This window comes from Zalophus californianus, chromosome 6, assembly GCF_009762305.2.
Source record: "Zalophus californianus isolate mZalCal1 chromosome 6, mZalCal1.pri.v2, whole genome shotgun sequence".
Taxonomy (NCBI): domain Eukaryota; kingdom Metazoa; phylum Chordata; class Mammalia; order Carnivora; family Otariidae; genus Zalophus; species Zalophus californianus.
In genome coordinates, this window is record NC_045600.1 from 71,067,596 (window position 1) to 71,087,924 (window position 20,329).

Genomic DNA, 20,329 nt, shown 5'->3' on the forward strand with positions numbered 1-20,329 from the left:
AGGGGAAGAAGGTGTCTTGGAGAAGCTGGAGCACTGTGGTTCCCCCCGGGCGGTGGCGGTGGCACTTTACTGCAATCCTTCCCTCGCTCCACCATCAGAAGGCGCTCTTGCCCGGTCTCCAAGCAGACGGCCGCAGGACCGCGCGGCGACGCTCTAGTCGCCGTTTCTCTAAGGCAGGCGGGGCGGCTGGCAGCCGCGAAGAAAGCCTCGCTCGCCCGCCATGGCGCGGCTCCCGAAGCTGGCGGTCTTCGATCTGGGTGAGGAGACGGGCCTGGGGAGCTTCGCAGGGCGCTCTCCTTTTCCAAACCGCAGCGGCAGCTCCCGAGACCTGCGCGCTCCGAGCCTGAGCCTTCCCTCCGTCCTCCCGCAGATTACACGCTCTGGCCGTTCTGGGTGGACACGCACGTAGACCCCCCGTTCCACAGGAGCAGGTGAGGGGGCGCTGGGGAGGCCGGCGTCGGGCGGGGTGGGGCGGGCTGCAGCTGAGCGCACTCTCCCCGCAGCGATGGGGCGGTCCGGGACCGGCGGGGCCAGGCCGTCCGACTGTACCCAGAGGTGCCCGACGTCCTGCAGCGGTTGCGGGACCTTGATGTGCCCGTGGCGGCCGCTTCACGGTGAGGAAAGCGACTGAAAACGCTGCCGGGTCTCAAGCTGAGAGACGCAGGCAGGAGACGTCTCGCGTAACCCCGGGGCTACAAAAACTTCGGCGGGGCAGATTTGCATGTATTTGCATATCGTCATTGGGCCCTCTCCTGTGCCTTTAATTTATTAAACATTGGCTCAGCCGCCGCCTGTGTCAGACGGGAAGCATAGGGAGTTGAATGAGGACCGAGGATGCCTACCTATCCTGGAAAAATAGCAAGTTGATTTCCCCCCTGGTTAAATATAACTTGGCTTGCAGCTCTGGCCCTCCGGATCCCAGCTCTGACACCTTCTTGCAGGACAGGGGAGATCGAAGGGGCCAACCAGCTTCTGGAGCTCTTTGACCTTGACAGATACTTTGCTCATCGGGAAATCTATCCAGGCAGCAAGGTCACCCACTTTGAGAGGTAGGTGGAGATAAGGGTAGAAGCAGGGAGACCATAGAGGCTGAAGGAGCTAAGAAGCTAGCGGGGCCACTCCCTGCCCCTCCTTGCACAGGTTGCAGATGAAGACTGGAGTTGTTTTCTCCCAGATGATCTTCTTTGATGATGAGAAGCGGAATATCGTAGACGTCAGCAAACTGGGTACTGAGTGGTAAGATTAGCCCTTTGGGGAATGAGGAGAAAGGGTTCGGATGAGGGGTTAGGTAGGTATGTACGGGATGGATGATTTGCATGACAATATTTGGGTGACACCCAAAAAAGGTGAGAGGAACAACAGGCCTGATGAAATGTGGCTTTTTTTTTTCCCTTCTAGGCGTTACCTGCATTCATGTCCAGAATGGAATGAGTCTTCAAACCCTAAATGAAGGACTAGAGACATTTGCAAAGGCCCAAGCTGGGCCCTGAGGTCCAGGCTTGTGGATGAGCCTCATCGGAGGCATAAAACTGAAAGGAAATCAGGAAGGCATTCTCAGGTGTATTTGTAAATTATTAAAGCATGTGTGTGTGTGACAGAAGAGGTCCTCCTGCATGTTTCTATTTGTCTAGCGTTGTAGCCGGCCTCGGCTAACTGGAGGTGCCAAGAGCAGAGCGCGCGGCATTAGTCTTCATTAGGTTGGGCCATAGAAACTTGTGGCACACCCGACTGTGACCCCCCCCTTGTGCTCGCCCCATCCGCACTCCGTTTCCTGAGCTCTGCCAAGGGCCCGAAGAACTCTTCCACTGGCCCCAAGCAGTGGGACGCGCGACCCTGCACACTCCCTTCCAGGAAAACAAATACTGTGTTTTGGGGGGGAGGGCGTGCGGCGGCCTTTTTATAGCCAAAAATGAAGCGGCCGCTTTAAGTGGAGCGAGTGGGTTGGGGGCTGGTGCCTCGGGTCACGTGGTAGAAGTGGCCTCGTCGGCTCCAGTTGATGATGTCGGGGCGGTGCCCCAAGGAGGGATTGGCCCAGGCCGGTCTCGGAGCGCCGAGGCCGCACCCTCCCCGAGCAAGGCGGAAGTTGCCCGACGCCGTGGGGCGGAGGCGGGAGAGGCGAGGGTGGCGATGAGTGGGCTCGGCAGACTCTTCGGGAGGGGTGAGCCGGGGCGAGGCTGGCCGCGGGGGTGTGGGGGAAGGCCGTGGCCCGGGGCTGCCCCGAAGACCCCATGCGCGGCCTAGTGAGGCCTCCTCACGTGCCAGGAGGCCCCGCCTCGTCAGGGAGCCTGAGTCCGGCTGCCTCCCCTCCCCCGCCGCAGAGAGAAGAGCTGGGGGCCGGCCCGGGACTGGAGCGGAGGGTCCCCACTGTTCAGTCGGGGGGCGGGGGGGATGAGTTTCCGCTCGTCCTCATCTCCTTTCCAAAACACTGGTGCTTCCTTTATGCTGGCCAAGAGGGCATCTGAGGTGATGAAGAAAGATTGCCTACTTAAAACTCCTATCTGGTAGGGCAAGACAAGCCAAAACTGACATATACACTATCGTGTAGCAACTCCATGACGGAGATGTACCTACCACCCAGGGAAGCACAGAAGCAGCGCGGGGCGGGGTAGTGAGCCAGAAGGCTGGAGGTATGCCGGGTGGAGAATTGAGGTTGTCCAGGAAGATGTAACTGTGCAAAACAGGCAGGAAAGAGTATGGTGTGTTTAGGGGAACAGACTGTGTGTGTGTGTAGAGGTAAACAAAGGCCAGATCAAGAGGGGCCTTGTATGTCTTATTCAAGTTTTGGATTTTATCCTGTAGGCAATAGAGAGTGTGGAAGGATTTTAAGCAGGCAAGGGCCACCGTTTTTTTAGGAGTGCAGAAGATGAAGGGGAAAATTGAGATCAGATTTTTTTTTTCTCTAGCCCCTGTACTGCATTCAGTTCGATCCTGTGGAGTCAGGACCTTGGGCATCTGCTAGGACAGCAAGTGCAACAGTGATTACAAAAAGTGACCAAACTCTGGTGGGGATGTGATAGTGGGGCGGCTGTGCGTGTGTGGGGGCAGGGGGTGTATGGGAACTCTGTACCTGACACTCAAGTTTGCTGTGAACCTAAAACTGCTCTGAAAAACGAAGTCTATTATTTTTAAAAAAGGCCTGGAAATGACTTGAAAGGCAGCTTGGAATAGCAAACGAATACTGGATTTGAAAGTCATACTGCCACATTTCGATTACTCCTCTATTCTTACTAGCTGTGATTTTATTTATTTATTTATTTTAAAGATTTTATTTATTTATTTGACAGAGAGAGACACAGCGAGAGAGGGAGCACAAGCAGGGGGAGCGGGAGAGGGAGAAGCAGGCCTTCCGCTGAGCAGGGAGCCCGATGCGGGGCTCGATCCCAGGACCCTGGGATCATGACCTGAGCTGAAGGCAGACACCTAACGACTGAGCCAACCAGGTGCCCCTAGTTGTGATTTTAAACAAAAACAATTTAACATCTTTGTGCCCGTTTTCATGTTTGTGAAGTGAAGATAGTACCTTCACCGTAGAGAGTCCTTTTGGGATTAACAGTAATGCAGTCAAGTGCCAGCACATACTATGCGCTTAGTAACTGGTGGCTGATAGTTTTCCTCCACACAATATGGGCCTGCTTGATTGGACTCCAGGGAAGAAGGAGAAGGGGCCAACCCCTGAAGAGGCAATACAGAAACTGAAGGAGACAGAGAAGATACTGATCAAGAAACAGGAGTTTCTGGAGCAGAAGATTCAACAGGAGCTACAAATGGCCAAGAAGCATGGGATCAAGAATAAGAGAGGTAATGGGGGAGAGGTGCCAGTAGGGTGGGCCCAGGTGGGAAGCAAGGGCTTCTGGCTCTGATGTTCAGGGTGTGTGCTGGGTCAGCCGCCCTACAGGCTTTGCGGAGGAAGAAAAGATTGGAACAACAGCTGGCACAAACCGATGGGACATTATCCACCCTGGAGTTTCAGCGTGAGGCCATCGAGAATGCCACCACCAATGCAGAAGTGCTTCGTACCATGGAGCTTGCTGCCCAAGGCATGAAGAAGGCCTACCAGGACATGTGGGTACGGGGGGAGGGAAGCAGGGGGCCCAGGCGCTGGGGAAAGTAGCTTGGTATTGTACTTTGAATCTTAAAACCTTTCAGAATGTGAATTTACATTATAGACGTGCCTATGACAGCTAGACCTCTGTCGGTCTCTTTGCTTCCTGTAAGATCTCTTTGCTGGCTAAAGCATTATAACAAAGAAAGGTGATTTAAGACCCTTCAGAGAGGGAAGTGCAGCCTATCCTCCCCAGTGTGGCTTCTTATCAATCCTCAGGCCAGCCTTGCCTCTGTACAATTTCCCAGGGACCTCTTCTACCTGATAGCCGGGGATTTATCAGCCTGAGGCCACAGACAGGAGGGGCTTCACTCAGGCAAGACAGGAAAGTCGGGAGGGTTGTTTCCTGATTTCCTGGCTGTATATCTTGTTCTCAGGGACATTGACAAGGTGGATGAACTGATGGCTGACATTACAGAACAACAGGAGGTGGCCCAGCAGATCTCAGATGCCATATCTCGGCCTGTGGGCTTTGGAGACGTTGTGGATGAGGTGATTGGGACTGAGGGGTCAGGGAATATGGGAGAAAGCAGGAGACCAGCCAGAAGGAATGCCCAAGAGAATCATGGGGCAAGTTTGGGGGAGGAGAGGGACTCCAAAAGTGGTATGTTTTTGGAAGTAGAAATTCCCTTTCTTGGGGCGCCTGGGTGGCTCAGTTGGTTAAGCGACTGCCTTCAGCTCAGGTCATGATCCCGGAGTCCTGGGTTCGAGTCCCACGTCGGACTCCCAGCTCAGCAGGGAGCCTGCTTCTCCCTCTGACCTTCTCCCCTCTCATGCTGTTTCTCTCTCTCTCTCTCTCTCTCTCAAATAAATAAATAAAATCTTAAAAAAAAAATTTATTTATTTGAGAGAGAGAGCATGAGATCACGGGAGGGGAGGGGCAGAGGGAGAGGGTAGAGTCCTAAGCGGACTCTGCTGAGCTTGGAGCCCAACATGGGGCTTGATCTCACAACCCTGAGATCAGAGCCCTGAGATCACAACCTGAGCTGACACTAAAGAGTTGCAGGCTTAACCAGCTGTGCCACCCAGGCGCCCCTCATTTCTTCATCTTAAACAGTTTTGTTGTTCCATATCCAGGATGAACTGTTGGAGGAGCTAGAGGAGCTGGAGCAGGAGGAATTGGCCCGGGACTTGTTAACTGTGGGTGACAAGGAGGAAGAACCCCCCACTGAACTGCCCAGTGTACCCTCTGCACATCTGCCCGCAGGACCAGGTACTCAGGGCTATTCTGTTGCCTTAAGGACTTGAGGAGGTGGGATAGATACGGGGAGAGATTATTCCTCTTACATCCTGCTTCAAAGGAACCGGGCAAAGAGGGCTGCTGCTACCGTTGCACAGGTTATTGACCGTATAAGGGTACCTGGCTGAACAGGAATGAAGACTAAAGTCCAGCTGTGCCTCATTCGGCAAGCTGGGCACCCTGGTGTAGGGCTACAAGTTCTGGGAGAGAGAAGCACATTTTCTTAATTTGTACAAGGGTTCCCTGGGAGTTAGCAGCAGCCCAGCAAGCAGAAGGACCACACCTTTAGGTTCTTTGCTGGGGAGAGAAAATTCAGCAAACTTTCAGTGTTCTTTTTTTTTAAAGATTTTATTTATTTATTCATGAGAGACAGAGAGAGAAGCAGAGGGAGAAGCAGGCTCCCCGCAGAGCAGGGAGCCTGATGCGGGACTCCATCCCAGGACCCTGGGATCATGACCTGAGCCGAAGGCAGCCGCTTAACGACTGAGCCACCCAGGCGCCCGACTTTCAGTGTTCTAGCAGGGGATTGTTGGAAGTTGCTACGGCCCTAACATTTCTTTCTTCTCTGGGTATCCTTGTCCCTGAAGCTCCTGAAGCAGATGAAGATGAAGAAGCACTAAAGCAGCTGGCTGAGTGGGTATCCTGATAAGTCTGGGCTTGTTTTCCCAGTGCTGCCTTCATTGGTCTCTTTTCCTTAAGTGCCAAGTGCTAAGCTAAAGGAACATAGCCTTCTGGGGAGGTCCTGCTGAGGGTGATAGTGTGACCCTGCCTGAAAAGGTGTTGTCGCCCTCCCCTCCCTGGCTCAACTCTGAAAAAAGACCTTGGTGCGAGAGGAGCCCCTGGGCTCCCTTCTCTGATAGCAGTTACAGTGCCCTTGTTCCCAATAAAATCGGGCAGATGGAACCATACTGCTTATACTGCCTCGTCTACACCTGAAACTCTTCCCTGGCCTTTGGAGCTTTGTTTCAAGCATTGAATCACAATGGGAGTAATGAAGGGAATAACGAAGTACTGGAACAGAGAACAAATGGGAGTTGACAATATCTTGACCTACTATGTTCTAGGTAGGTACTGTTTCATCTTTCAAGTTGGTGTGTCCTAGAGTTGCCTGGTGCTGAGGTTAAGCACAAGTATTATTTATCTTAGACCCATATGGAGCTGTCTCTGAGTCTTCTCTCATTGCTTTCCCCCAATCATGCCTCTGCCAAGACAGCCCCATGATTTACTACTCATTTGCCTTTTGCAAAGCCCATTTTCAAGGACAGGGAAGGAGAATATAGGGATGAAGGAGCAAGTAGCTTTCCTTTATTCAGAACCCACGGTAAATAGGCTTGTTTGAACTGTCTCTTCGGTTTCTTTTTTTTTTTTTTAAGATTTGTTTACTTATTTTGGGAGAGCGTGTGCATACAAGCAGGAAGAGCAGAGAGAGAAGGAGAGAGAACCCCAAGCTGACTGCCTGTTGAGCGCAGAACCTGATTCGGGGCTCAGTCCCACAACCCCGAGATCATGACCCAAGCTGAAACCAAGAGTGAGACACTCAACCAACTGCGCCACCCAGGCACCCTTGCCATTTCTAAGAGCAATCGATGAGGGACCATGATTCACTGGGATTGTTCCAACAGTGGTTAAGGTGGCATCTGGAGAAGGAACCAAGATATTTCACACATCCTGATGCCCATTTCAAGGGGAACAAATAATGCCATCCCTTTGGACTGTAAACAGAGGCAGAGCCATAACCAAATAGCAACCAGGGCCTCTGTCCCACTGCTTGAACATTTAGAATGCACAGACATGTAAAATAATAAGCATTTACTTAGCCAGAATAATGAAGCTTCCCCAAAGTGGGTGTTTATCCCAGCACCCTCTCCCCCATGAGCCACGTATGAGCTACATTGTGAATTACCCTATTGACTTACAGACATCAAGGTGACTGGTTACAGACTCTGGTTAGAAATCCACCTCTTGGTCTCAGTAGGGTTCCCTGCTAAGGTTCCCCCGAAGAAAGAATGTCTTTGACCCCAGCTGATGAAACTAAATCAGAAATAGATTTATTTTTGGTATAAAGGATTTTTAGCCCCAGACCCTCCTGCTTTGCTCCTCTTCCAACCCCTTCCTTCAACCATTTTTAGGTATTGATTTCCAAGGATTGGTGCCGATTAGTGGTGCTGGAGGGTTGGCACATGGCCTCAAGCAGCCTGATCTCCTGGGTGGGTTGCTCAGGCTGGAATTTGAGCACCCAAGGATCCTTGATGATGTCCAGGATGGTGGCACGCTTGGTGGCTTGGCGTAGCGTCTGGAGGACCAGGTTCTAGGGCAGGGGAAAGAGAGGTCTTGGCTGAGCTCGCCCCCCATTGTGCCACACAGGCAGTGAGCAGCTGGACCTGAGAGAGAAGCAGGACAGCCCATCACACCACTCTGGTGAAAGGGGGTGTGGTCCTGATTTTATCCTGAAGAGCAAGGCATTTAACTCCCTGGAGGAGAGGGAAAGGAAGGGTACCTGGGGGGAAACCTCTTGCATAATCCCTTTCTGGCCTAAAGAGACAGAAGCTGAAACCTGCTTGACTCACATGTAAGGTGCAGAGCCCAGGGGTGGCCCTTTAAGGTCCCTCCCCGCCAACTTCTCTAGGGCAGGGGCTAAAGTGTGAGATGGGTCTGGTGGGAAAGAGCCTCCCCCAGGGTGGGGAGGCCTAGGATGGGTCTTCTCTGCCTGTGGGTCATCCCTGAGGCCTCAGCCCTCCTGGGGGAGCCAGCACCTTGCACTCCTGGGAGATGGAGTAGTTAGATGGAAAAGTGACCTCCTTTTGAGTCTCTTTCAGCAGCTTCTTGAGATTGGTGTCATCAAAGGGCAGCCGGGCGACCACTAGAGTGTAGAGGATGACGCCCATGCTCCAGGTGTCAGACAGGAAAGGGTTGTAGGGCAAGCCCAGCAAGATCTCCGGGCATGCATAAGCGAAGCTGCCACAGTAGGTCTGGCTGAGGTGGTTTGTAAAGCAGTTCGTTTGGCGGTAAGAAGGGCTACTATGCACTGTCTGGTTAGAAGGCACCATCTTGGCGAAGCCAAAGTCTGATATCTTCACATTCTCCCGCTTGTCCAGCAACAGGTTCTCCAACTTTAAGTCCCTACCAGCAGCAGAAAGGCTGGGGGTCAGGCTGGGGAGAGGGCTTAGTATTAGACCGGGAGCTGAAGGGCCAGGGGTCAGAGGCTAGAGATGGAAAAGGCAAGGTGGGAGAGAGGTGCCATTATGAGGATACAAGTAGAGAGGAAAGAGCCATGGAGTTGTGAGCAGAGCCCAAAGGTGAGAGAGGATGGTACCTGAGGACCACAGGGGGCTCGTCATTGTAGTTCAGAGTGCCGTGCTCACAGTGGGCGCTACAGAAACGTTCTTGAGCAGAGAATTAAAATAGAGGGGATGAATGGGCCTAGATAACTGAGGAAGGTCAAGGGAGAAAAAAGAGGGCAGAAAATGGGAAACATGCATAAAACCCCCTTGAGAGCCCAAAGGCCCCAGCCTGGGTGGCAGCGCCCTCACCGGTGCACGATGCCCTTGCTGTGCAGGTAGGCGATGCCCAGGGTCATCTGGGAGAACCACTTGCCAGCAAGGGGCTCAGAACAAGCCCCATATCGCTGGATCCACTCAAGGACATCACCGCCCTGAGCCAGCTCCAGAATGATGTATACTCGGGATGTGGTTTCGATGGCCTGGTAGAAGTTGATGAGGTACTTGTGCCGCAGGACCCTCATGACCTGGCCCCGGAAGAGGGACCCATCAAACCTGGGAAGGGAGAACCCGGGCTGTGCTCCCAGCCCTCCTGCTGTCTGACGGCTAACTTAACTTAGAACTCTGCAAGCGGATTAAACTCCAGAGGGCTGGGTGATCTGTGGGCAAACCCTAGGCTTTGTACTTTTACTTTGTGAAGGGCTGGAGGTGAGTGGGTGGGTGGAAAGAGATTGAATTTACATCAAGTCATTTTCATGCTGCTTAGTGAGACAGTCAGCCCTGCGGGGGGTGGGGTGGGGGTGGGGGTTCTCACTCCACCTCCTCCTAACCACACCCCTTCTGAGAAGTCTTAAGCAGCTTGGTCTCAGTTCCCTTTCCAACCTGTATCTCACGGGGCAGGAACTTGTTAAGATAGTCCTCAGAGGCCTTCTTCTTTGAGATGATCTTGACAGCCACCATGACCTTCTGCTTTGTGTAGTAAGCCTCATACACCGTCCCATAGGAGCCATTGCCAATGACCTTGCCCACCTCGTAACCATAGGCCTCCATGACAGAGCGGTAGGCTGAGGTAGGTGGTGCTACCTCCGAGGTGTCTCCCTTCCCCATGGTGTTGGGCTTGCTGAGAGTAGGGAACTGTGCTACTTCGAAGCCTATTATCTGCTCAGAAAGCCAACTTTGAGCCACTGAGGGCTGGGGTAACAAAGTAAAGTTAGTCTCCAAATGCTTGCCTATATAGTCACGCAAGTCTGGGATGCTGGGCTCACCTCCCCAGTGGGAACGTGGAGGGGGGAGAAGGGGGCAGCAGTTCTTTTTGTCTCCACTGGCTGTTGTTACTTCTTCCTCCTCTTGGTTACGGAATTCGCCAAGGTCCCATGTTCCACATACATCACAATTCACCTTCTTTCCACCTTGGGCCACAAGGCTTGAGAATGAAGTGCACAGTGGAACATATTCCTGGAGGCAGCTTCTGTAGTCTGGTGAGACCGCCCCCCCCTCCCGGCCATAGATCTAGTCCCTTCAACCATTCATGTCCATTGAGCACCCACTGTGTGCCAGGCCGTGCACTGAGTACTGGGATAAAACAGCTAATAACGCCAACAGAGACCCTGTACTCAGTTTATTATCCAGAATGAGAAACTTGCATGTGAGAATATGACAGAGAACTGCAAGGTGTTGTAGAAGCCTATTCTAAGGAATCTTAACCTTACAATGTTTTTTGTTTGTTTGTCTGGCTTAAAGCAACCACCCTTTTATTTATTCATTTATTTTTTGGCAAGTTGAGCTGTGCTCAGTTGGGTGGTTCTTCTGGTGGTCTCATCTTAGCTGGGTGGTTTGTTTCTGCTGCATATGGTCTCACTATCCAGTGGACTAGCCAGAGTTCCTTCACATAGTAGCAGAGAATTACATGAGGAAAAAAAAAATCAGAAATTGCATGACAGCTAAGCCTAGACTTCAAAATCGCAGAGCATCACTTCCATACCTTTATAAAAATAAAGAGTTTCAAGGTTACAAGGATCCCAGATTGAAGGGGTGGAATGGACTCCACCTGGGAACTCTGAAATGCATTCTTATCTTCCCATGACCCTAAGTTCTGTACTTTTCCTCCTCTCCCTCTAGCCATTCCTCAGACTTCACTGGAGCCTTATCTTCTCTGTCCCTTAATCATATCCGGAAGGTTCTACCACAGGCCTTATTTCCTCAGAGCTTTATGCCCTCCCATTAGGATCTCACCCATTTCCCAACATTTTAGTTATTACATCCATGCTGACTGCTCCTAATCTCATCTCTATCCCAGATGTCCTCTGGAGTTCCAGATCCAGCATCCAGTTGCTTACTGGACATCACATGGACATGTCTCCCTCAGGTATCTTAAACTCACCATGTCCAAAATTGAACTCTTTCTGTTCTTGCCCTAGACTTCCTCTTTTTTTTTCTTTTCTTTTTTTTAAAGATTTATTTGACAGAGAGAGCGAGCACAAGCAGTGGGAGCGGCAGGCAGAGGGAGAGGGAGAAACAGGCTCCCTGCCAAGCAAGAAGCCCAATGCGGGGCTCCATCCCAGGACCCTGGGATCATGACCTGAGCCGAAGGCAGATGCTTAACCGACTGAGGCACCCAGGTGCCCTCTGTTGAATTCTATACTCATCTTCAATTTACACACCCAGTCATCCTAGACCCTTCCCTCTGCCTCAGCCCTTACATCCAATCTGTCACCTCTTCTACCTCTTAAAACTATCTTTAATAATACACTCCAGGCTCTTGAAGCGGCTGCCACCACCTTAGGTCAAGCCTCCATCAACTGATCACTCTAGCAAGCCTTCTGCTCCCCTCCAGTCTTCACCCTGAACTCCAAGGCATAACACGGATTTGGTTCCCACTTAAAACAATTCAGTGCCTCCCCATCTGCCTCAGGATCAAGTCCAAAATCTTTTTTTTTTTTTTAAAGATTTTATTTATTTGAGAGAGAGGGGGAACACAAGCAGGGGGAGCGAGAGAGGGAGAAGCAGGCTTCCTGCCGAGCAAAGAGCCCAATGTGGGGCTCAATCCCAGGACCCTGGGATCATGACCCGAGCCGAAGGCAGATACCTAATGACTGAGCCACCCAGGTGCCCCTAAATAAAATCTTTTAAAAAAAAATATTCAAGCACCTATACCCAAGGATGCTAAAAAAAATCTTAACACTGTGTTAAAATCATTGTGTTTTTAACCTCAGTTGGACCCCCAAATGCTGCCCAGTGATCCTGCTCATTTTCCAGATCAGCTCACTTCCATTCTCCACAACCTATTCTTCTCAAACCTCTTAACTTCATCTCCCTCTTCTGGTCAGTTGACCTCCCTTACAGCCCTAATGGGAGATGCAGGCAGAAAAAACACAATTACAGACACTATGTTAGATGCTGTGACAGAAAGTACTGGGGCTCTGGGAGCACCCAGAAAGGAGGAACATCCAGTTTGGGCTTGAGCAATCAGTAAAGGTGTCCTTAAAACAGCTCATGAGATAAGTTCTCAAGGAAGAGTAGGGGTTTGCCAAGACAGAGGGAACAATGAAGGAAAAGTAATTCTCTTTGGCCGGAGCATTGCATGTATGTTAAAAGATAAAACTGGGGGTGCCTGGGTGGCTCAGTTGGTAAGCGTCTGCCTTCAGCTCAGGTCATGAACCCAGGGTCCTGGGACTGAGCCCTGCCATCAGACTCTCTGCTCAGCGAGCCCGCTTCAATTTATTTATTTGACAAAGAGGGAGAGAGCACAGCAGGGGTAGCAGCAGAGGGAGAGGGAGAAGCAGGCCCCCTGCTAAGCAGGGAGCCCCATGTGGGGCTTGGTCCCAGGACCCTGCTAGAGGGATTACCTGGATTTAAGACTGTGTGTGTGCAGGGTGGGGGATGGCACGCAGGGGAAAGAACAAAAGCAGAATCACATTTTCTATCTTCCAAAAAAACCAACTCCAACAACAGATTGTGCCGTAGGCTACTGGTAAATTCCTGTTTATTGACAGCCTGCTGATCCTGCTGGCAGGGTAGTTCCAAAGTTTGTTGTAAGCTAGATCTACATTCTCAAACTGCCAAGATGAGTTGTCCAGGACACACTGTGGTAAGGAGGCCCACCCTGCCCCGCCCATCTTCTGCTCCTCTGGATAGGTAGCTTGGTGGCAGCTCTGTCCGCATCATGTCCAAAGGGTAAACCAGTTTATTCAAAACACGTGTATTAAGCTGCCTACTTTATACAAAAGCACTGCTAAGTCCTGAGGATATCAAGATGGATAAATTACAGTCTTCCTGTGAGTAGTTAGTAATGAGCAAGGAAAACAGACACATAAGTAGTAAAATAACAGTACGGTGAGATAAAGTGCTATAAACAAAGACTGGAAGATGTAGAGGCAGGCTTTATAGAGGAGGCATTTGTACTGTTCAAGAGGGGTCTCCAGGCAGGTAAGTAGGGGATGGTAGATTGGGCAGTCTAGGCCAAAGGAACTATATGAGGCTTGCAGGCTTGAGAGAACATGACATTCAAGCTTCTAATTTGAATACAATTAGTGTACCTGGAGAAGTAATAAAGATCCAGGTCTGACAGGCCTCATATACCAAGCTTTTTAGAATTTATCCTATGTACTCATGTTCAAATTTTGGTCAAAATAGTCAAAGTCAGAGCCTCTTAAAAAATGATGCCTAGTCACCTCCTCCTCTAAGATCCTGATGTCGTGGACCCAGATCTCCATGTTTTTAATAAGCTTCTAGCTGAATCTGATGCACACCAAGATCTGAGAACCACTGTTGCAGAAAACAGTATATATAGTGTATATATGTATGAATCAGCAGCAGAGTGGAAAATGGATCCAAGAAGGGAGGTGACCAGGAGACTAGCAAGGTGGTTGTCATGGTAATTTAGGTGCGAGAGGATGAGACCCGAAGCTAGGCAGCCAGGGAGGGCAAGTATTTGGAAGATATTGAGGAAGTAAGCAGCAGGGGGGCTTGACAGCATTGATCAGAGGAGGCGGGGGGTTGGGACGGGGCAGTAAGTGAGAAAGAGTCCCAGGTTTCTGGCTTCTCTTAAGTTACTTTTCTAATTACAAAATTCACTGATTTATCTAAAAAACTCAATCCCCTACTTCCTAGAACCTCACCTCCTCCTCCTGCAGGGAGGAGGGCTGGGTCAGAGAGGGCAGAAGAAGGTAAATGGAGGACTTTTCAGGTCAGAAGCCAGTTAAGATTTCCCCTGTACTGCTTTCCCCGGGGAAAGGGAACCTTAAGTCTGCATCCTTACATGTTGCCCCCAGGTGGCCAAACGGTAGTCACTGCCCCTGGGTCTGATCTTTAAAACTCCCCTAATGGCAGATCCCCTTAAAGTAGCGAGACAAATAAGGGCAAACTTTTCCAGAGTAATCTGCAATAGAAAATTAAGAAAAGCCCGTACACATACAGATAAATACGAACAAAAACATCGAAAGAGTCGAACGTATGTCAAGATTCTTTACCTGCAAGTAACGATAACTGTCAGGCTGCCCAATTCACCGAATAAAAGCGCTGACACCCTGTCTGTCTGCGTGCCTCCGCACCAGACCTAGCTCAGGCTTGCCTACGTTCGAACATGGGACGGTCATTATAAGGCCAGGGAGGCCTCCAATGCAGCCTCCGGAAGAATTTTTATTCACGTATTTATTTTTCGGCGGGAGACCATTCGTGACGGGTCAAGAGAAGCAGTGAGGTGAGATCCCGACTCCAGGACCCTTGCATGGACTGTGCCCGGGCTGTCCTAGCATAGAGACGCCCAAAGCCTCACTCACCCCCGCCCGGGTTGGGGGCCATGGATCGCCTCCCAGAGCTCGCCCTCTGCAGTCGGTGGCGAGTCCCACTGGTTCAGCCGGCAAATGCTCCGGGGCGTTCACTAGGTGTGGGCCCAGCCACCAACCGGGGTCCGTCTCCTGGACAGTCACTGGACGCGTGCGGCGGGCAAGGCTCCCCGGCTTCCGCCCGTGCCCCAAGTCTTCCCGGGGGGCGGCGGCCGGCGCCTCTCACCCCGAAGGGGCGTCCGAGGCCTCGCAGCCAGGCCTCAGCCGTAGCCCCGGCCGGAGAAACCGTCGGCGGAGCGGTGTCCCGGCAGCCGCGGCGGGGGCGTGGTCCCCTCTCCGCTCCAGGAGAGGAGCTTTCCGCCGGGCTGAGGTCCCCGCGAGTGAGGCGGAAGTGGTAAGACTGACGTGTCCTGGGCTGCTCTGCAGATCGCCGGGAGGGCCCCCCGCCGGGGGTGGGGGGTGGGGGGCGGGCTAGCCGAGCCTTGCGGGCTCTCCGGAGCTGGGCCGGCCTCCCGGCTGGAGAAAGCTCGTCGGGGAGCACCTCACTAAGCCGAGTGCGGCCGCAGCCTCTGTGATCAGGCACCGCGGCGGACAACCCCGTGGAGGTCGGGCGTCAGGTCCTCTCCGGGCCGCCGCTAGCGCGCCGCTCTGGGGGAAACCCGGGCAGGAGCCCAAGGGCAGCTACGGGGCCGCAGAGGCCGCGGGCGCCGTCTCGGCCAGCCCTACCTGAGCTGTGAGGACCCCGCGGATGCCGCGGGAAGGTGCTGGAGGTGCGAGGCCGCGTGGCGTTGCCATGGAAACGGGCTGGGGCGCGCGGGGAGGTCCCGGGCAGGCGGGCTGCGGGACGGGGACCCCAGATCCAGAAGACGAGAGAGCAGAGGCGGACAGAGGCAGTATTGTGTGGGGGTCGGGGGGCGGCCTTCCGAGGGAGGGTTCGAGAGGCCACGGGGAGAAATTGGAGCTATGGGGCTTCGTTTCAAAGGACCTGACCTGGGGCGTCAGGAGTTGATCCCTGGTTTTCATAACTGCAGGATTCCCTCAAACAGGTTTCACTGCCTTAAGGATGACAGTCCTAGGGCACCCGCCGAGTTGGAGCTGCCAGTGGTTGCCATTCCTGATACTGCTGCTGGGCACAGGCCATGAGCCAGGGGTGGAAGGTGTGACACACTACAAGGCCGGTGACCCCGTCATTCTGTATGTCAACAAAGTGGGACCCTACCACAACCCTCAGGAGACTTACCACTACTATCAGCTTCCGGTCTGCTGCCCTGAGAAGATCCGTCACAAAAGCCTTAGCCTGGGGGAAGTGCTGGATGGGGACCGAATGGCTGAGTCTTTGTACGAGATCCGCTTTCGGGAGAATGTGGAGAAGAGAATTCTGTGCCACATGCAGCTCAGTTCTGCACAGGTCAGCCTCTCCACATTGGCGAGCATTTAGCCCTCCCTTCCAGGGACTAATAACAGTGCCTTCTAATTCATGGTTTTATAGCACCTCTGTGGAAATGATCTGACTTGATTCTAACGCCAACCCCACTGGTAGGCAGGACAGGTGGTACTATTTGCATTCAGTTGAGGAAGAAACATACTTGCTCAAAAGCGACTCTTCCAAGACTACGTGGATATTGAATTGCAGAGGTGATACTAGAGCCCAGGGCTCCTGACTCCAAGCCGCTCTGTTGGTAATAAGGGCCCAGCTGTCACTCCTGCATGGTTTCCTTCCATACCTACTTCTTGGCTTTCTTAACTAGCTCCTTTACACTCTTACCTTTCCTGTGATGCTTTTTTCTTTAGCAAATCCTATCTTAGGGCACTCTTCTTTAGTCTACCCTAGACTTTCTTACACCTTGCCTTTCTCCTTTTTCTACACCTTAACCCCGTCAAGTCATATTGCTCTTTTTGGAGAATCCCAGCATACTAGGATCTAACCCAGTGGCTCTCAACAGGGGGCAGTTCGGTTTTGTCTCTCAAGGGACATTTGGCAATGTCTGGAGATCATTTTGATTGTCACTACGGGGGGTGCTACTGACATCTAGTGGGAAGAAGCCAGGGATGGTGCATATTACAGTGCACAGGACAGCTGCCCACAATAAAGAACTATCCAGCCCAAAATGTGAGTAGTGTCCAGGCTGTGAAACCTTGCTCTAACCTTCTGCCTGGGGAGGCCTTGTCTGACTCCTGACTTGCTCTTTGTAGGTGGAGCAACTGCGCCAGGCCATTGAGGAACTGTACTACTTTGAATTTGTAGTGGACGACTTGCCAATCCGCGGCTTTGTGGGCTACATGGAGGAGAGTGGCTTCCTGCCTCACAGCCACAAGATAGGGCTCTGGACTCATTTGGATTTCCACTTAGAATTCCATGGAGATCGAATTATATTTGCCAATGTCTCGGTGCGGGATGTCAAGCCCCACAGCTTAGATGGGTTACGACCTGATGAGTTCTTAGGCCTCACCCACACCTACAGCGTGCGCTGGTCTGAGACTTCAGTGGAGCGTCGGAGTGACAGGCGCCGTGGTGATGATGGTGGTTTCTTTCCCAGGACACTGGAGATCCATTGGTTGTCCATCATCAATTCCATGGTGCTTGTGTTTTTACTGGTGGGTTTTGTGGCTGTCATTCTCATGCGTGTGCTTCGAAACGACCTGGCTCGATACAACTTGGATGAGGAGACTACGTCTGCAGGTTCTGGTGATGACTTTGACCAAGGTGACAATGGCTGGAAGATTATCCATACAGATGTCTTCCGCTTCCCTCCGTACCGTGGTCTGCTCTGTGCTGTGCTTGGTGTGGGTGCCCAGTTCCTGGCCCTTGGCACTGGTGAGGTGATAAAAATTAAATCAGGGATTTCTCTCAAGGGGTAGAACTAAGCAGGTGGTTTGTTCTGGAAAGATCTCCTGATCTTCTGTCCAGGTGAGGGGCAGACCTAAGGGGTGGGGTGGCCTTAAAAGAGATGTGTATAGGGGCACTTGGGTGGCTTAGTTGGTTAAGCTTCCAACTCTCTGATCTCAGCTCAGGTCTTGATCTCAGGGTCATGAGTTCAAGCCTGGCGTTGGGCTCCATGCCCAGCATGGAGCTTGAAAAAAAGAGAAAGAAAGAATGTGTATATTCAGTTGTGGGTTTGCTGGACAACAGAATCAGGGGATATTGTTTTCCTGGAGACCTTGGGTCTGGGTGAAAGGGGGCTGATTCCTCTGAAATTGCCAGAAAAGGGATAGGTTGAGACCTGACATAGGCTTTCCACTACCATCCTGCAGGCATTATTGTCATGGCACTGCTGGGCATGTTCAATGTGCACCGTCACGGGGCCATTAACTCGGCAGCCATCTTATTGTATGCCCTGACCTGCTGCATCTCTGGCTACGTGTCCAGCCACTTCTACCGGCAGATTGGAGGCGAGCGTTGGGTGTGGAACATCATTCTCACCACCAGCCTCTTCTCTGGTGAGGACTGTCCTTTCCCTGGTGGGCCGGCCTGGTGGGCCGATTTGGGGAACTTAGAATACATCGTGGAACCTGGGATAGAGTTAGAGTAAGGCTTTAAGGGAATAAAAATAGGCAAAAGAAACAAAACCATTCAGAAGACAAGAATGCATTTCTTTTGCATAGTCAAAAATTAAGTAAGTAAAATGTTCTAGGCAGTATGGTAAGCACTCGACACACTTCATCTCATTAAATCCCCACAGCAACCCTATATGGTAGGTAATATTGTCCCCATTTTATAGATGAGGAAGTTGAACTTCAGGCTGCTTAAGTAATTTGCCCGACACTACACTCCTAAGAGGGAGTAGAGCAGGTTTCAGACCCAGGCAGTCTGACTCGAGAGCCCGTATTTGTAACCATTACATGAAGAGTGAAATAACACTCTTTCTGGAACTTATTTTTTGGTACTCTCCTTTCAAAAAATTTTTTTTTATTTGGAGGTGGCTACAGGACTCTAGCCTTACAAGCCGGTTTATCATTTCAAAGGCCGTAGTGGTCTGCATTCTAAGGCTTTTGTGTTCCCAATCCTGATTTAGATTTCATCACATTTATGTTTGAACCAGAGCTTTCTGAAAACAGGGCCTTAATCCAAAGGGATGTCTCTTGCTAGGAATCACAGATGCCACAGCAGGATAGGGCCTCGGAGGCAGGTGGATCGTGTTACTCTAGATCACTATGTAATGGCGGCCTTGCTCTTTAATGATAATGACGGGGGAGGAGATGTTGGTAAGATAAGGAACAGGAAACCACAGGATGTGGAAGGGCGAGGTCTGCCTGGGAGCAGGATGCTTTGCCCCTCTCCCTATTAGGTCTAGTCTGAGTGGGTGGCCCCAGGATGTAGCTCCTCCTGTTGACCCTTCTTCTGGGGGCCGATCCCTGCAGTGCCTTTCTTTCTGACGTGGAGTGTGGTGAACTCGGTGCACTGGGCTAATGGTTCGACACAGGCTCTGCCAGCCACCACCATCTTGCTGCTTCTGACGGTTTGGCTGCTGGTGGGTTTCCCCCTCACTGTCATTGGAGGCATCTTCGGGAAGAATAATGCTAGCCCCTTTGACGCACCTTGTCGCACCAAGAACATCGCCCGGGAAATCCCACCCCAGCCTTGGTACAAGTCTACGCTCATCCACATGACTGTTGGAGGCTTCCTGCCTTTCAGGTATCCTCCCTTTATGCCATGGCCATCATTCTCAGGTTCCTGACTTTTCCTTTCCCAGTACCCTAGCCCAGTTAAGAGTGATAATCCCTGGTTCAGCTTTACCATTAAGAGATCATTAAATGGGTCCTCCTTTCTCCAAGCAGGACTCCGCTTGAAGCAGTTCACAGATGAGGGTGTCTCATTTAAAGAGCTCTTCAGAGACCTTGTTCCTTTCACCATCTTTCTGGTTTCTGACTTTAGCGTCCACAAGCACCACGTGGGGCTTGAAGCCCGTGTGATTGCATATTCAATTTGTTGAGAACCTCTAGTGCCAGGCAGATAAGACAGCAGAAAAGAAAACAGACAAGATCCTTGCTCCCAACCGATGAGGGCAGATGCTTCTGGAATGAGCACTGCTGGTGGCGGGTAGAAGAGTCCCCACGGAGCTGGGAACTCCCGGGCAGGGCGCGGAGCGGACCGGTACCATGGGGGTGTGGAGCTGGCCACCGGGCTGGCGGTGCACAGCCCTTTAATGCCGTGTACCGTCTTTTCTCTTCACAGTGCCATCTCCGTGGAGCTCTACTACATCTTTGCCACAGTCTGGGGTCGGGAACAGTACACTCTGTACGGCATCCTCTTCTTTGTCTTCGCCATCCTGCTGAGCGTGGGGGCGTGCATCTCCATTGCGCTCACCTACTTCCAGCTGTCTGGGGAGGATTACCGCTGGTGGTGGCGCTCTGTGCTGAGTGTTGGCTCCACTGGGCTCTTCATCTTCCTCTACTCCGTTTTTTACTATGCCCGGCGCTCCAACATGTCAGGGGCCGTACAGACAGTAGAGTTTTTTGGCTACTCCTTACTCACAGGTTATGTCTTCTTCCTCATGCTCGGCACCATCTCCTTTTTTTCTTCCCTAAAGTTCATCCGTTATATCTATGTTAACCTCAAGATGGACTGAGTTTTGGGGGGCAAAACCATTGCTCTTCTCTCCCATTCTTCACGTCCAGAGGCCCATTGAGCTCTCTCAACCAACGTCTCTTCTGATTTAGTGACTGAATTGTGATGGCATCGCTGCCTTCCCCTTTGCCCTTGGGGCCTCCCTTCCCCGCAGGGCCTGGAAATTACAAATCTCTATTCTATAAGGAGTATATATTTGAACTTTTTAAGTTGCCTTTAGTTTGGGTCCTGATTTTCCTTTTTACAATTATCAAAATAAAATTTATTAAGAAAAAAGGATCCTGTAGTCAGAGAGTTTGGTCTGGATATAGGAACCCGAGCCCTGCCGTTAAGGGCACTGTCCCTTAGAAAGCCGGGTCGGCGGCGGAACGCACGGAACGCGAGTTCTCCCAGCTTGGGAACACTCGGCCAGGGGAACCT

General features: G+C 51.7%; 4 protein-coding genes across 12 annotated transcripts; 3 read left to right on the forward strand and 1 right to left on the reverse strand.

Moving 5' to 3' along the window:
* The first annotated feature begins 98 nt into the window (after positions 1-98).
* Positions 99-1,616, forward strand: LOC113910429 (magnesium-dependent phosphatase 1). 2 transcript variants are annotated; one of them, XM_027572663.2, is made up of 6 exons: positions 99-257; positions 371-431; positions 504-614; positions 942-1,049; positions 1,141-1,236; positions 1,399-1,616. In XM_027572663.2, exons 1-6 carry the CDS (start codon positions 221-223, stop codon positions 1,448-1,450), a joined length of 465 nt encoding a protein of 154 aa, XP_027428464.1. In that variant the 5' UTR covers positions 99-220; the 3' UTR covers positions 1,451-1,616. The 2 variants fall into 2 exon arrangements, with proteins under 2 accessions (XP_027428464.1, XP_027428463.1); XM_027572662.1 differs by having other exon boundaries at positions 1,141-1,226; positions 1,399-1,604.
* A 385-nt stretch (positions 1,617-2,001) lies between these two features.
* CHMP4A (charged multivesicular body protein 4A) lies at positions 2,002-6,250 on the forward strand. The gene is made up of 6 exons (XM_027572665.1): positions 2,002-2,158; positions 3,649-3,798; positions 3,885-4,062; positions 4,480-4,594; positions 5,180-5,315; positions 5,930-6,250. Exons 1-6 carry the CDS (start codon positions 2,128-2,130, stop codon positions 5,986-5,988), a joined length of 669 nt encoding a protein of 222 aa, XP_027428466.1. The 5' UTR covers positions 2,002-2,127; the 3' UTR covers positions 5,989-6,250.
* Positions 5,988-10,018, reverse strand: TSSK4 (testis specific serine kinase 4). Of its 6 annotated transcripts, none has more exons than XM_027572659.2 (4): positions 9,443-10,018; positions 8,873-9,087; positions 8,138-8,492; positions 5,988-7,723 (listed from the first exon to the last, which is right to left on the reverse strand). In XM_027572659.2, exons 1-4 carry the CDS (start codon positions 9,665-9,667, stop codon positions 7,559-7,561), a joined length of 960 nt encoding a protein of 319 aa, XP_027428460.1. In that variant the 5' UTR covers positions 9,668-10,018; the 3' UTR covers positions 5,988-7,558. The 6 variants fall into 6 exon arrangements, with proteins under 6 accessions (XP_027428460.1, XP_027428458.1, XP_027428457.1 ...); XM_027572657.1 differs by having other exon boundaries at positions 5,988-7,650; positions 9,443-10,012; XM_027572656.2 differs by having other exon boundaries at positions 5,988-7,650; positions 8,096-8,462; positions 9,443-9,984.
* Positions 10,019-10,870: 852 nt separating this feature from the next.
* TM9SF1 (transmembrane 9 superfamily member 1) lies at positions 10,871-20,178 on the forward strand. Of its 3 annotated transcripts, none has more exons than XM_027572636.1 (6): positions 10,871-10,925; positions 15,390-15,751; positions 16,537-17,158; positions 17,596-17,781; positions 18,703-18,976; positions 19,517-20,178. In XM_027572636.1, the coding sequence occupies exons 1-6, from the start codon at positions 10,907-10,909 to the stop codon at positions 19,908-19,910; spliced, it is 1,857 nt and encodes a 618-aa protein (XP_027428437.1). In that variant the 5' UTR covers positions 10,871-10,906; the 3' UTR covers positions 19,911-20,178. The 3 variants fall into 3 exon arrangements, with proteins under 3 accessions (XP_027428437.1, XP_027428439.1, XP_027428438.1); XM_027572637.2 differs by lacking the exon at positions 10,871-10,925 and adding an exon at positions 14,265-15,113; XM_027572638.1 differs by lacking the exon at positions 17,596-17,781 and having other exon boundaries at positions 10,877-10,925.
* The last annotated feature ends 151 nt before the right edge of the window (positions 20,179-20,329 follow it).